The sequence below is a fragment of the Myiozetetes cayanensis genome, unplaced genomic scaffold (genome assembly GCF_022539395.1).
Source record: "Myiozetetes cayanensis isolate MyiCay16 unplaced genomic scaffold, myiCay2020 scf5-8, whole genome shotgun sequence".
Lineage (NCBI taxonomy): Eukaryota > Metazoa > Chordata > Aves > Passeriformes > Tyrannidae > Myiozetetes > Myiozetetes cayanensis.
The window spans coordinates 1,077,455-1,093,971 of NW_026087742.1; the positions used below are offsets into that span (position 1 = coordinate 1,077,455).

Here is a 16,517-nt window from a genome sequence, read left to right on the forward strand (position 1 = left end):
AATACTTTTCACGAGCATCTCTCAAATCCTACCATATCTTTCTATAACCAATCCTCTTCTAAAGTTATTCCTGTGAAAACACCAAAGGGACACTCTCTGCACAGTCAGCAGCATTAGCAAGAAATACCTCATTTTACCACGAAAAATGATCGTCGTTTCAAGATAACTAAGCTGCCCTGAGTCATAGCTTAGACTTGGTGTGTTTACACTCCCCCAATCCCCAGCCAGGGAGGAATAAACACTGAAATAATCAACCTCTCCGGAGCAAAGGCTTTAGCAGGGAATTGATCTGCGGTTAAAACACGAGGTGACACAAACTGTCATCGGCACAGCGTGACCCTCACCCAGTTCCTCATCTGCACCACACACAGTCGTGACTCAGCCCCACTCCCGTGGCTCTCCAGGTCAGGTGGAGAGGCTGGGCCAGGACTAACGGGGGTTTGAAAGTGAAAATCCACATTCCACGTATGAAAAACGAGAAAGGGGATTGGAAACAGAAGAATGGCTTTAAACTGCCGGAGGGCAGGGTTAGGGGGGATATTGGGAAGGAATTCCTGGCTGGGAGGGTGGGGAGGCCCCGGCACAGGTTGCCCAGAGAAGCTGTGGCTGGCCCTGGATCCTTGGGAATGTCCAAGGTCAGGCTGGATTTGGAGCAACTTGGAAGGTGTCCCTGGCCATGGCAGGGGGTGGGACTGGATCATCCTCAAGGCCCTTCCCAGCCAAACCGTTCCATGATGCTCTGACATGCACATACCATGGACAGTGGTGGCAATACCACTTATTAAGGCCAATAAACCTGCCCTGCCTGTGATTTTGCCCCCAGAAGTTGTTGGATTTCCAGGGGGAAGCCACTTGTCACTTCCCTACAAATATTTACTCACAAGCAGCCAGAAAGCAAATGCTCCCCTGACTGTAATTAGCACATATTCAATAAATTTTGAAGGAGCTCAAAGGCTCCAAAGCAGAGCTCTGTGCATCAACGGGGAATGTGACAAATGAGCATTTAAGGGAAAGCCTGAACAAGAGACCACAACTGTGTTAACAATCCACTCATTTATGGGGCTGCACAATCCCAGTCCAACCAGGGCCTCAGCAAAGGAATTCATTTCCCCAAGGTGTGACGTGCAGGGATTCCCCTGCAAGGGAAAACAAGGTGGGATCAGCTGTTGGGAAGCCTTCAATGAGCATCCTCTGGAACACTGGGATCATGAGTTGGGCAAGAGTCTCCCTTCACTCCTCCTCCATTCCCAGGGATAACACGAGGAAGCCACTCCCACTCCTTAACTGCTCCTGTGCCCATGTGATGCTGGAGATGATGCCACCCATGGGTGGCTTGGCTGGAATTACAAAATGCTTGTGGCTTGCAGCTGACAAGAACAGGAAGTGAAACAATAGTTCTTTCACTTACACAAGTCCCCTCTGCGTTTTCAAGGGAAAATTACAGGATCTTCAAAGAACAGTCAGCACTGGATTAATAAAAGAGATTTATGGAAGCAAATGGAAAGCTCCAGTGACTTCCAAATTGTTTTATCTTGGTGCTATTTTTTTTTGTTGTTGTTTAGGGACAGAACTTCCATTTGAATTTCCATTTCCATAAAAAGGAATTCCCGGGGCGCTTCTAAATCATTCCAGAGAGCCTAAAACAATAACGGGGATGTAAACTGATTTATAACAGTGACAATACTGGTTCTGCTTGTCCTGGAGGCTCCAGAAATATTCACCCATGGAGATGGTGCCCTTTTATTTATATAGGATACAGCATTCCTGGGATAACATTCCTGAGGCTTTCAGCTCATCTACTCACTTTTCACTTCAAATAGAGCCACCAGTGGAAAGAGCCTCCCTCCCATCCTATTCATTTCAGGGAGTAAACCAAATTATGAACTGAAAGCCACCAAGTCCTCTCTTTTGGGTCAATTTTATAATTACTGCCAGTTTTAGCTGAGCCTTATCTGTGCAATTCATGTTGGGAGCCTGACTTCACATTTGTTTTAAATGCTCGTTCCAAATGTTCAGGGAAAGTGCTGGATGACTGTGCTGGAAACACAGATACCAACTGAGCTTCACAAAAACTCCCTAACAAAGGAAAAAACAGGGCTCATCAGAACATGAAGGTTCTGGCACTGCTGGGTCATGCAGTTACTCCAGCTAATGGCAGGAAAAAAAAAAACAACAACAGAAACCAGAAATTAGGGAATAACAAGGAGAATCTTTCTAACAGAAAATGTTATTTCAAGGAATGACAGAATAATTTAGGTTGAAAGGGAGATACTGGTCCAACCTCTGCTCAGAGCTGGGACAAATAGTTCAGGCTGCTCTAAAGCTGTGTCCAGTTAAGCTCTGACCACCTCCAAGGTATCAGAGAATCCCAGAACAAGTTGGAAGGGACCCATGAGGACCATCAACCCTCCCTGAGACAGCGTGTTTGACCACCACCATGGCAAAACCTTGTCCTCATATCTAACCAGGATTTCTTCCATTTAACCAGGATTTCTTGTATTTTATCAGGAAGGATTTCTTCCATTTAACCAGGAAGCTGCAAATTCCACCAGAATCCTTAAGAACAGGCAAGGATGTGGAACACACCACAGTTCACCTGGAATTTTGCACCCCAACCTGTGGAACTACAAAAGCCAAGGCGTAACTTGTCCCACCCACGTGCGAGCAGAGAGCTCTGCTGCAGGGAAATGATGTAACACCAAGTTTCTATTTCAACCCGCCTTGTCATCTACTCTTCTGATCAAAAACAAGAGCCAAATTATACAACTGCACTTCCTCGTGTCAAGCAAACTGGAAAGTACAGAAAAAGCCAGCAAAGGTGACTGAGACAATATAAAAACCCCTCACTGAAACCACAAAGACAAAGCACACACTGGCTCTTGGCACTGTTCTCCCAAGGCAGCCCTCAAAGACCACACGAGGACAGGAGATGAAAGAATGAGTTCAAAAAAGCAGAAATGTTATTTAGAAACACCTGCTGCTGATGATTTATTGACAATTTTTCAGCAGTCAGAAAAAAACGAACAGTTCCCCAGCTCTGGCACAGGTTATCCCATCCCTGGAAGTGTTCAAGGCCAGGTTGGAGCAACCTGGGACAGTGGAAGGTGTCCCTACCTACAACAAGGGTTTGGAACTGGATGACCTTTAAGGTCCCTCTTAATCCAAACCATTCTGTGAATCCATAAAATCAAGATCACACATGTTTGCCAACAGTTTGCTGGGGTTTCTTTTTTGTTTGTTTGGGGCTTTTTTTTGTGTTTGTTTGGGGTTTTTTGTTTGTTTTAAATTTCCTAATTACATGATCATCCCCTACCCTATCAATCAGGATGGCTAAGGAGTTTTTAGCCACAAAGCTGACTGCACCTTTGGCGTGGAGCTCCATGAATCACCCAGCTCCACAAAGTCCTTTTCACACACGTCCCAAAGGCAGATTTTTCTTTAGAGATTTCAGCTTTGAAACACAAGCATTCAGATTTTGAAAATATAAGTGATTTTACACTGTGCCAAAGACCTTGTCAGAGTCCTGAGCTCCTGACTCGTGTGCACCCACCTGCCACGGAATAAACCGAGCTGCCCCTCCTGTCACCTATGAAAGGGTACAGTTTGAAACCTCAGTTTTGGTTCCCTCTTTTTTTTTTTTCTCTCTTTAAATAATCTCAGAACTATTTCAAGTGTCCAGGACACCTGGTTTGGGGTTGGTTTTTTTTTATCCCCACATCAACGTTTCCTCATTCTAAGCTGCTTCAGAAAGTCATTCCTTAAGGTGGTTCATGAGAGGAACTTGCAGATGAACAGCAGGAAAGAATGATGAGGTTTCTACAAAGACAGTTATCGAAACAGTCCTGATTTCACTTCAAGCATCACCTCAGACTTCCTCCTGACCTCAGCGTAAACTTCTGCAGAAGCCTGAGCACCAAGTTACTGTCAGAAGGGTTTGTGGACTGTACCTTCACACCCAGGTGATGCCAAGTGTTCCTAAGCAGCCTGGCAGGAATCTGGCCAAGAATAAAACAGTGCCAGGCTTTGTATGACCTCTGCTTTTGGATTTATAGAATTTCACTACAGAGACCTGAAATGCAGAGCTCAGGGCTGCAGCCCAAGGTTGTTATATCCACATGTGAGTTCTGGACACAAGGGACAGATAAAGAGAAAGGCAAAAGGATTCAAATCTATCCTGAATGGAGACCTCTGCAGGGGCTTTGCTCTTGTTCAGTGGTGTGATTGGAAAAATTAGGATAGAATTGATAAAATAGTAATTACCAATAGGATAGTTTTAATTATAGGTAAAATAGGATAGAAACAATGCTCATTTCTATTAAAAATGCTGGAAGTATTTTGTGTTTTTCCTCTCTGTTTGATTTGGGATGGCTTTTGTGCCTACAAACACAGCAGAGCAAATCACTTTTTCTTCTCTGCGCAAAAATAAAGCAACATACCCTAAACCCCTGAAAATTAGCAGGAGCTGTGTGTCACCAGGAGTCCTGCCAGTGAAAAGGGCCATTTGTGCCCATTACAGAAAATGAGATGAGGCCACGATGTGGGCTTGTCATTTATTTTTGTCCCAAGAGCGGCAATTCCAGAGCCAGACCCACGGAACAAACCCAGCAGCAGCTTCCTCTTGGGAGCAGCCCAAGGTGTCCCCAGCACAACACCCGTCACATTTACCCAACAAGGCTTCTGCAAACACCTCATGCCACCAAAAAAACCAACGCTGCCCCTGCAGAACATCCCCACCCCTCCTTTCTTTTAATGCTTGAACCAACTCTGATGGGATTTTAGCGCTTTATGAACCACGCTGTCCGGCCAAGGGCTGTAAAACACCACCTGTCTGCGTCAATCCAGCTGGCCTGGGATGCCAGAACCAACCTCTGATGTTCAAAATACACTAAAACCTTGGGGACAAGTCCCCACAAAGTGCCACCTCTGATCAAGTGTCACCAAGAGCCAGCGGGCAGGGTTAGATGGGAGATGCTTTTCACATCAATATATTGATATTTGCCCACCCCTGGGATGCAGAGGGAGGCTGATAGTGCAGGGATTTGCTGTAATGCCCTGACAGCTCTGCCATTTACAGGTGCAGATGAGGGGCTTTGCAGCTGCCAGGTCTGATGGCACCACTTGGAAGGAAGTTTTTAAAGGGCAAATTATTAAAGTTTGAAAATGTCAGCGTGTGAAACGCAGCTCTCCACAAAGTGGGAACGAGCTGATTTTACCGCTTCTCTCTGTAATCCTTCTCATTCTGAGAGACAGCAATAATGTGCATGTAAACAATTCTAGGATGAGATTTAAAAAGAAAAAAACCAAACAACTGTGAGCAATTAGATCTGAACTTTCTAAGTGTGTCATTTCCTATGACTTCAAGTGGCTGCTCTCGGCTTGACTTGGCCAAATGCCACAGGAACGTTCATCTGCTCTTCCCAAAAACCAAGTTGGAAAACCAGGATATTTAATAATTCTAGTTCATTAATCCCACCCTAAAGTGTTCTGATGAGATGCAAAAAGAGGATTATGGGAGAAAAAATTCCCCAGTCCAACTGGAAAACACAGGTTTTACTTTACAAAATTCCTTTATCCAAGTGAGTTTTATCCAAGTGAGGTTTGTTGTTTTTTTAAATTCCTTTATCCAAGTGAGTTTTTTTCAAAAACAAATGAATTAAAAAATAAAGTTGACAGCTTAGTTTTGGGGGCTTAAGTGGTACCAATATTGGACTTTATTTCAGGCTCTACCTTCCCTTTCCTTGGAAAAGTCAACGTGGCTGCTGCAAACCAAGCCAGGATTTTTTTGTCCTTTGCTTCCCAGATTTTCCCATTCCCAGCTCCCACCCCCGAACTCCCTTCCTTACCTTCATGATGTTCACTAAGTCTGTTTGATAGTAACGATCTTGGTGTGCATTGGCAGCTGCTAAAGTGAGGAGATAATCGTTCCTGGCATGGATGGCCTTGGAATTACACTCGGATCGACGGGCTTTTAACTGCAACGTGGATGGGAAGTGAAAAGACAGGTAGAAGATGGAAGTTAAATGACAAAACATGTCAATATCGATTAATTTACTGCATGTATTTGTATTAATAGAATAAAAACCGGAGGGGATTAACAGCTGCACAGTTTTCTTTATACCATTTATAATAGATCCTATCACATCATATATTATTTTATATGTATAATATAGACATAGAAAGGGATTTCTGATGTATTTTTCCCTCATGCAACATCAAGTATGGTCCTCAAAGAACAGTTTTAACTCTGTTTAGAAACAAATTTAATTGCAAATCCAATCATATATAAGTCTGTTCTCTGCCCAAAACGTGCTCTTAGCTCATCCCTTATTCCCCCAATTTCCCTTCCAAAATATCCGTAATTTAAGATAATTTGGCGCATTTGTCTCACAGAATCAGCAGCAAAACACAAGTTTTTCTTCTCCTCACCTTCACACTTGCCTTCTGCAAGCTTATTCTTGACTGGAAAAGACTAAGTTTGGACCTGGAAGAGGAATTAAAAGAAGGAATTATCGTCTTGACTCTGGAATATTTTGCACAGGTTCCCCCTGCTTTGGGAACCAAATTCCAATCCACCACAAAAGGGAAATGGGGTGGTGGCTGCCACTGCAGTTACTGTGGGGGGTGATGGCTTTGGAGTCAGATCTCCAGACACAAACTGCTTAAATTGGAACTATGAAAAGAATATTAATGCAAAATCAATAGTAATTATATTCCAGGACGCTGGAAGAGCGTCCATGTCCAAAGATGGATTTTTAAAAGCAAAATTGGTCTGATTTTTATATCTGAATCCATGAAGCATAAATTAGAGAAGGACTTTCTCGGCTGTTTCAAGGAGGGTGGTTTAAAAAGTAAGTAAGAAACCAAAATCAAGTAAATAGGTCTTTTAATCTGAATTAACACTTAGAATTAATCCATTCCAAAATTCCCAAGCTCAGGTTTTTAGTTGGTTTGTTTGTGTTTCTTTACTTTCTTCGGGTATTAGAGGGAATTTTATTAAAGTTCTTTTCATCATCCAACCCTCATAAAGACAGAAAAAATCTCTAATTTTCCTCCCCTAGATGAATACTTTGTAAAAATAAAAATTAAAACCAAAATTATAAGAAGGGTGAGGCCAAACTCCAAACTGAAAACATGTGGGAATTGCTTTCCTGGAAATAAGGAAATCAACCTCTTTAGGAAGTCAAGGAGCAGAAAAACCTCACAAAAGGAGCTTCAAAATAAAACCAATGTCCTGTTCCCTCCCCTTCCAAATGGGCTGATACCAAATTTGAGAGGTATGGAGAGAAAATGAAATCAGGAAGCTTTAACATCCCAAAAAGTGTCAGCTGACACAGTGCCCTTTAAAAATGAGGAATTAGAGGAGTTAGTTTAATTCCCTTCCCAAAGAAACCAACTCAAAATTCTAATTTCCTATCAGGGTGTGCTTAAATGCCTACAAAAATGTGTATATTTATATACTTTTTCTTTTATATATGTTTTTATATATATATATATTCTTTTTTAATACAGTATATATTTTTACATCTTTTATATATAAATATTATAGATAACACACACATATATTACACATATATAACAGTTAAATATATTTTACATAATCTATTATATATTATATAATGAATACTAATAGATTATACCTAATACAGTATAATATTAGATATAATCTATCATATAATAGATACTATATAATATGATATATAGGTGGTTATATAGAATATTGTGACAGAGAAATACATAAAAGAATATATAAAATATATAAAAGAATATATTTGATATATTAAAATATATAAAATATATATAAGAATACATACAAAATCTATAAAAGAATATACATAAATCTATCAAAGAATATATATTTTATATCTCTCTATAAAATTAATATACATAAATGATACCTACTGAACATAATAAATTAAACATAATTACAGATAAATATCTATCTGTGAAAAGAAAACAAACCCCATTTTTTCCTAAAATTTACTCAGGAAAAAAAACGTGGCACGAAGCTCACTGAAAAGCAAATTTCAAGTGTAAAAACCGAATGGAACTGGGCTTTTTAAACCTGCAATTATTTCTACATATGTTATCAGGAAAACATACTTGGCCTCAATATCAGCTTTGTCCCGCACGGCCTGAGCCATCTGTTCAGTCTCAAAATATTTCTTTTTGCCTTTAGCTAAATCTTTCACTGTCTCCTGGAGTTCAGTTTGGATCCTTGTCAGCTGCTCCACGCACTGAAAAAAAGCAGCCAGGAGAGAAAAAGTCCGGTTTTTTTTGCCATCCAAAGAACACCATCGTCGTTATTTTACTACTTTTCAGGATATTTTCTGTGGATAAAACAGTTTCCAAGTCAATTATTCCTGTCTTTTCTGGCTGATCAGAACATAAACCCCCTTTCAGCCTTTCTTTCTGCTGCTGTTTCAAGCTTTCCAAAGCAACGACAACCCACGAATGAAACAGAAAAGCTCTGAAAGCTTTGGATGAGGTAATTACATGAAATAATTGGGATACAACTGGGAAAAATCCAAAGGCAACCTGCTGGAGGTGATGAGGAAAAAAAAATTGATTAATCTTTTTTTCTATAAAATTTATAACGAGAGAAAAGCTGCCACATAAAACACAATGGCAACGATTATTAATTTTATAGTATTATTAATTTTATAGTATTATTAAATTATTTTTATATTATTATCCGTATTTTTTGAAGAGCTCTCTTTTAAAAAAGGTATGTTGAGAGCTTTCCAACAAATCTGGTTCTTCCAGGAAGCAGTGGATTCACAAAGCAAACCTGGAGGTTTAAGGTGTGGAGAGCTGGAGTGGGGCTTTGGACAAGGGCCTGGAGGGACAGGGCACAGGGAATGGTTTCCCACTGCCAGAGGGCAGGTTAGGTGGGATAGTGGGAAGGAATTCTTCCCTGGGAGGGTGGAGAGGCCCTGGAATGGATTTCCCAGGGAAGCTGTGGCTGCCCCATCCCTGGAAGTGTCCAAGGCCATGTTGGAGCAACCCGGGTTAATGGGACGTGTCCCACAGCAAGAGGTGGGACTGGATAAGTTTCAAGGTCTCTTCCAACCCCAACCATCCAGGGATTCACTCCCCCATCCCAGCAGGGAGTGATGGTTTAGGTTGGAAAAGACCTTTAAGGTCATCAAGTCCAACTCAGCCCCACCAAGTTCCCCACTAAACCACATCCTCGAGCGCCACATCCACACGTTTTCCAAACCCTTCCAGGGGTGGGGACTCCACCACTGCCCTGGGCAGCCCCTTCCAATGCCTGACAACCCTATGTACGAAGGAATTTTCCCCAGTATCCAACCTGAGCCTCCCCTGGCACAGCTGGGGTCATTCCCTCCCATCCTGTCCCTTGTTCCCTGGAAGCAGAGCCACGACATTCAGCAATTCCCCGAGCTTCAAAATAAAAACACCTGGGAGAAGATCCTTGTTAAGCAGGAAGGATCCACTGGGAATTATCCCATGTCTAGAACTGAACCACCTCTGGAAGAGATCACTGAAGATTTTCTTTTACCCAAACTGGATTAAGTACAAACAAATAAAAATCCTACCGATGGATGGTTTCATTAGAGGTAGCACAGCACTAGATCAGGGACCAATTTGCCTTTTAATTTGCCTTTTTGTCATTCAAACCCAACCCCAAAGGTCCCACCTCTTTTCATATCATCATCACACACCTCCTCCCAGTCCAGGTACCCCAGGCTGTCCTCTTAGTGAACACCCCCCTCCAAACAGCTAATCCTCTTCATTACATTAATTATTAATGCATGCAATTATTAATGCATGTAATTATTAATGCACGTAAAGACCTTTGTGTGCACCAATTGAGAAATGAAAGGTAGCAAAATCTGCATATATTGTTCAGCTGACAGAGTCCTAAAAGCCTCTGAGAAGGGGGTTTTGCTACATCAGTGGGTACCTGGATCCCTCAAGTCTCCTGGTGCCATCAAAAATTAAAATATCAAATAACCCCAGCTGTTAAAACCATTTTAGAAGAGGAAAATAATCTTGCTTTTGCATCCCTGGGGAATAAAAAACTGTCAGGAGACTGGATGTCATTTTAGTGTAACCTCACAAGTGCTTTACTGACTCGGAATATTAATTCTGGAAAGCTTTTGTCTGGACAGAGATCAGGATAATTATTAATCTGTCCACTATTTATCTGTTTTGAAATTCAAAGCAAAGGGCGAGAGGCTGAACTGTACAAAACAATAAATTGGTTGTGGAGGGAAATTAATGCCACCAAGTGGATGGTTATTCCATCTTGTAAGGAAAGTATGGAATATTTTGAACCAGGTAACTGCAATAACTTGTTCTGCTGATTCAATAGTGCAGGAAAAAAGGAACTTCTATGATTTATATAAATTTAAAGGTCCTGTTTTTACTGCTGACTCAGAAACACTGAACTAACAGCACCTGCAGAAGAATAAAATAAGATTATTTACCCAGTAAAGAGCCTATAAAATTGCTCCAGCATTGTCTGGAAAATTTCACAGGAAAATCAAATTCCACAGGACGTGGAAATCACATTAATAAAGTTAATTTTTCCTCAAAAAAGCCCTTCCAGGGATGGGGCAGCCACAGTTCTCTGGGTAACCAGGGCCTCCCCACCCTCAGAAATGGTTTTGAAATGCAAGAAGGAATTAAACGAATATTCAACTTATTTGAACACTGTTTTCTCTGCAGGGATGAACAGTTTAATTGGAGCAGCTTTTGGAATATTTCCTTGGGAAATCTTTCAGATTGCTCAGGTCATTCCTTCAGCTTTAAGAAACATCTTTGCTTAAAATCAGAATTTATCCTGACAAAACCCACTTGGAACTGTCACTGCAAACCCAATTTAATGTAAGTTCCACAGCACAACAGGAGATTTGGAGAGAAATATTTGACCAACTGTCTCACGTTTTCAAAACCCTCATTTCCAAGCAGTTTTAACACGGGATAATTAAAATTAACTCATTTCCATCCCTCTCCAACAAGCTGGATATTTATTTTTACAGGAGACCGAGAGGCATAACGTATTTTAGGATTTAAAACACCAGAAGATTTCTAATAACCATTTCCTCTAAACAAAAATGACACCATCTCAAGGATTTGCTGAGCACAAGTTACCTTTTTCAGCTGCTGTTCCTTGAAGCACCGGACGCTCCTGGCTGGCTCCGAAATTAAGTTTTTATAGTTCTCACAGATGTTGAGTCGGGACTGGGCCACCTGCATGGTGCCTTCCAAGAGGGATTTCCACACGGAGTACATGCTCCTGGAATAATGGAACACAGGCAGGTGGTGGGAAGGAAGAAAGGGAGCTCAGGGAGGAAAATTCACGGGATCTCCTGAGTTGGAAGGACCCGCAAAGGATCACCAAGTCTCGGGCTGGTTTCCACAACAGCAGCATTTTGCCAAGGACTGCTTTAAAAACTGAACCCAGATGTTGATGATATTGGTAAGATCACGGAATTTGTGATTTTGGGACACCTGGCAATCAGGGCCCCAATAATCCACCACAAAAACTCAGGAGGAGGAGGGGCAGAAGGTGATGGGATCTCCTCTGGAGCTGGCAGAAGGAAGGATTCCTGGAGCCTTCAGAGCTCCCAGATAGGGAGGGGAGGGTTTGGAGAAGATCTCTGGGCACTGTGGGTGGACCTGGAAAGGTGGGTGGGTGTTATGGGAGTGTTTTATGTACTCTTCAAACTGATAATTCAGTTTATTTCTCCTCAGACACACAAGTGGTGTGAGGCTGCTGAAAGGCCCAAACACAAATCTCTCAACAACTTCCTCCTGTTTGAACTCAAAAACTTGTCAGAATACAAAGAAGACATTAAAATACAGCATCTGCAAACCTCTCCCACATCTTTAGGAGGTGCTACTCAAAGGCTTTCAGCACCTGAGTCACTGCTGGTTTCCACCTCTCATGGGAACCAGATGAAGTTTTGTAAACAACCATCTCTTGCTTTGCCTCCCCCCTCCTGTTAAATGCGATTTTCACAAACAGCCTCCTAAATTTAAACCTGTTCCTGTCTTTTCCTCTGAAGAAAGCCACGTTCACCCCTCTAACCTTAAAGTTCTTTGCTAAAATCTATATTCAGACACAAGCACTAACACCCAAACAGATGCACAATTACAATTTGTTGTCCTTTCATGCTGTTTTCTTTCTCCCATCTTCCTAAACATTCAAGTCATAAACATTTATTTCACACTGATCTCAGGATTTCAATGGAAAACAAAGCTTCTTTTTCAACTGGCAATGCTCTGCTACAAAGGGGGAAAAAAAAAAAATCACTTTAACTCCAGAAAAGCGGTGGTTCATTGTGAAGTAAAATAATGCCACAAATTGGGATATCCAACTGGTAAATTACCTATAATCACTTCGTTCATCAGCTTTTATCCCAAGCCAGTCCTTCTTTAAGTACTGACTGGCCAGCTTCTGGATGCTCTGTTAAAAGAAGGAGAAAAAGAAAGGTAAAAATCAGAAACCATTAAAATGCCATTTTTGCTCTTCCGTCAGACAAATGAAAACCTGACACGTGAGGAAGCCATCAATCCACAGTTCCAGTAAAAACAAGGGCAGGATCAGAGACAGGAATATTGCAAGGAAAAGGGTTCCATTTGTCCCAGCTAAAAGAATCCCAATTTTTAATCTACGAGGGGCTCTATGAAATATCTTTATATTTTACGAGCCCCAGCTGAAACTCCCAGCTTGGATCAGCTGAGGCTGGGGGAGCTCCGATGCCCACGGGATCAGCCCGTTCCTCTGAGGATTCCAGGAGACAAAGAGGCTGACAAATGCACTTCATCTTTAATTATTAATGATAATTGTGCCCTTCAGTCTCTTCCTTTCACTCCGTGTGGCCTCAGAAAACCAACAACGACCTTTCCGCGTCCAAGGTCGGGAAGAAGCAAAATTTAATCTGTAACCACACAGGGAGGGGGAATTGCTGTCACAGCGACCCCTCCTCCGGCTCCTAATCCCATTTACTCCTTGGAATTGGATCCCTTCAAGTGGGAAAAGACGATGGACATCGTGGAACTCCTGGAATTCCGCAGTGGGTTCATGGACACCGAGCAGGGTTTGGGCTCACCAGAGCTGCGTGGAATGCTCCAGGTTTGGGGAAGAGCGGCTGGAAAACTGGGAAAGGACAGCCTCAAGTTGTGCCAGGGGAAGGGACAGGTTTGGATATTTGGGAAAAGGCCTTCCCCAAAGGTGCTCTGAGGACCCAAATTTGGTGTTAAAGATGGGTTTTACCCTTTTAGCCCAACTGCTGAGAGCTCTTACTTCCCATTCCAAGTTTCCCTGTCTTCCCAAGTTACCTTCCCCCATTTCCACTGCTCTTTTGCCTCAGTTAAGGGTCATTTTCAAGTTCCATTTCCTCGTGGAACACAAAATATCTGAACACGCTGTTCACACAGTCAGCAGGTTTTTTTTTCATGGTTAAATCTAAGCCTGTCACTACAATTTCCTGCATTTCCCTTTTTTTGGCCACTTTTTCAAAAAGATGCACAAATTGCATTAGGCAGCTGCTAAAAAAAAAATCCCAAAGAGATAAAAGAAAAAAATAACACTTCCTTTAACTCTGGCAGAGCAATTTGTGCTAAGACTCAGAGCTTTATTAGATACCTCCACCTGCTGCTATTTTCATGTTTCCAGCCCTTCTGCATTTGACTCCTCTGCCTCAAGATGCTGAACAAACATCCACAAACACCAAAAAAAGCTCACTGGCAGATGAGGACAAGCTGTGCCAAAATTAAAGATGCAAAAGAAAAAAAAAGGCAGAAGAGGGGTAAAAAAAAGCTGTTTTTGCTCCTTCCTTCCACGAAGGTGCACAATGATCACGTTTAACAGGCTTGATAATGGGATTTAACACAAAAATGAGTTTGTGGAAAGGTAAGAGCAGAATGTTCCCCTGGAGTCTCCACAGAGACCTTTGAGAAGCTGAAGAGGCTCCCAAAGAGCTGGAGAGGGACTTGGGACAAGGGATGGAGGGACAGGACCCAGGGAATGGTTTCCCACTGCCAGAGGGCAGGGTTAGATGGGATGTTGGGAAGGAATTCCTGGCTGGGAGGGTGGGTAGGCCCTGGCACAGGTTGAATCCCAGAGAAGCTGTGGCTGCCCCATCCCTGGAGGTGTCCAAGAGCAGGTTGGAGTAATCTGGGACAGTGGAAGGTGTCCCTACCCATGGCAGGGGGTGGCACTGGATGGGTTTTAATGTCCCTCCCAGCCCATGATGTCGCTACGCTAAAAACAATATTAATATGACACATTTATGGGCATTTCAACTGTTTGCAAATCTGCTCAGCAGATGGAGGGATGGGACATGAAATTGTGTCCATCAATCACCCAAGGAATCAACACTTCCAAATGAAACTCTGCTGAATTCAGACCACGGCAAACCAGCCCAGTTTCACTCAAATTCCAGTTTCCCAGAGCGGCAGCTCCTACTTGCTGTTCCCTGCTGCCAGACCTTCCCTCCAGTCTACTGACTGGTGTTCTCTAATAAAGCCAGTTGGACAGATACTGGGGCAGGAAACTAAAAAATACTTGCTGGAAGCCCAACAAAAACAATTACTGATAGAAAAGAAACAGATCCCAGGCTAAAAGATCATTCAGAGCAAATAGAAAGCTTTTCAAAAGACACAGCAATGCTTTTCAAAGCAGCCCTAAGGCTTTTATCCGTAATAACTCAGAGGTGTTGATGACAACCAGGCCCCCCCCCAAACCTATTCTTGACTGCAGAAATCCTGACAGACACTGGCTGATGTAACCCTGAGTTTTGGGACTGTCACCCAGACAAACTCAGAGCTCCTTTTCATACTGGTGTTTTCAATACCTTGCATCACTCTGATCCCTTCCCTTTCTCCCAGCAGCTTTCTGCCATGATTTTGTTTTCTAAAGGGGATTACTTTGTTTTCCAAGTCCTCCTCTGGCAGGCAAACACCCCACAAGGGTTTAATGTCTCTCTCTCGACTTGATTTCTCTGGGAGGAGCGAGGTTGCTCCTGATTGAACTGATGCCATGGAAGTGCAGACACCAGTTGTCCTATTCAGCACTTGCAAATTAAGGCTCACACTGAGTAGCAAAGAAAAGTAATAGCTTATTATATATCCATTCTTATTTATGTTATATACATATATATATTTATATCTATTCTTTACATTGCTTTGCTTTGGTTTACTTTTACTTTTTTTTTGGTTTTTACTTCCCTGATGGTCTCAGCTTCTTCTCTTAAATCAGCCAGATCTGACCCGACCTCAGCAAGCTCAGGGAGCCTGACTCACTCAAACACAGACCCAAAATTCAGCAGACAGCTTTATGGATACCACAGATGTTTTTTTTTCCTCACAAGAAGAGTAACTTGGAACATATTTGACGCTTTTTTGCCAATCTCTTCTCAACATTTTGACAGGGAGAAGGCAGCAGAAAACCCGAGTGCTGAGAGGACTCCAGCTCCCGAGGACAATTTAGTCTCAGGATTAAACTCTGAGACAGTTATTACATGATTACTTCAAGTGATCTTTTATTCACTAGAGTTGGATTGAACAAAGTGCCATGATTTAATGGCAATGAGCCCTGCTCAGCACGAGCTCCAGGCAGGGATTCCACAGGACATGATGCGGTCCCATTTCCAGGAGAAGCTGTGGACAGAACACAGCTATTTTGCTCAGAGGGCAACAACACTGGGACTAAAGAGCTGCTGCAGCACAAATGGGAAGGCAAACAACCCAAACAACAGCAGCACATGGACTTCACCAGTGGGTCCTGGTGCTTTCCAAAAGGATCAAAAACGATTCCATGACCGTTTATCTGCACTGCCTTTAACGGGGTTAAATGAGAGCTAAACAGGTCTCCCTGTTCCTGCAGCATCAACTGGAAAACTCCCCAGAAACCTGTGGAAATCTCCTGTAAAGCTGCATCTCTAATCATGCTGCTTCTCCCTCCTGGACATGGGATATTCCTTCCTACCATGAGATGACTCCACTTCTAGAAAATCTGGAGCTTCATCCTTTCGTTCGCTACTTCTTTCCAAGCTGTGTCATCCCCCTTTTTTCCCCTTGATATTTAAAGCATGACAAGAAAACAAAGTGGAAAGCTGAAAAAAGATAATTTACAGCAGTTAAATATCACCCTAATTGTCGAAATTCATTAAAGGTCAAAGCTCTTCTCATTAATTTAAGTTAGAACTGTTCCTTCACCAGCAGCATTTTAATTCTTTCCAGAACAACTTGCTCCTGGAGTTCGGTATTTCTTTCTATGTTTAGTCCTTAAAAGGGATTTAAAAAAGTAAAATAAATCCCCAAGATTTGCTTATTCCATTGGGGGAAATATCCTACAAAAAGGAAAGGCCAAAGGAACAACAGTCCAGGAACGATCCTACCCCAGTGAAGCCATTTAGGAAATGGGATAACACTCCATGGAGTATTATCCCAAAGCCCAACTCTTTTTAATGTCCATAATATCACTTATTGCCATATAAACATTATTAACAGGATGTTAGACTGCAGATAAACATAATTTA

The 16,517-nt window shown here is 42.2% G+C and overlaps 1 protein-coding gene across 2 annotated transcripts in view; it reads right to left on the reverse strand.

The window, feature by feature from the left end:
• FCHSD2 (FCH and double SH3 domains 2) overlaps window positions 1-16,517 on the reverse strand; it is a 111,862-nt gene that overhangs the window by 41,486 nt on the left and 53,859 nt on the right. For both annotated transcript variants that reach the window (XM_050333464.1, XM_050333463.1), the window contains exons 4-8: window positions 12,363-12,439; window positions 11,122-11,266; window positions 8,101-8,234; window positions 6,427-6,481; window positions 5,844-5,972 (exon numbers count right to left, since the gene is read on the reverse strand). In XM_050333464.1, coding sequence (XP_050189421.1) covers window positions 5,844-5,972; window positions 6,427-6,481; window positions 8,101-8,234; window positions 11,122-11,266; window positions 12,363-12,439 — 540 coding nt within the window. The remainder of the gene's footprint in view (window positions 1-5,843; window positions 5,973-6,426; window positions 6,482-8,100; window positions 8,235-11,121; window positions 11,267-12,362; window positions 12,440-16,517) is intronic.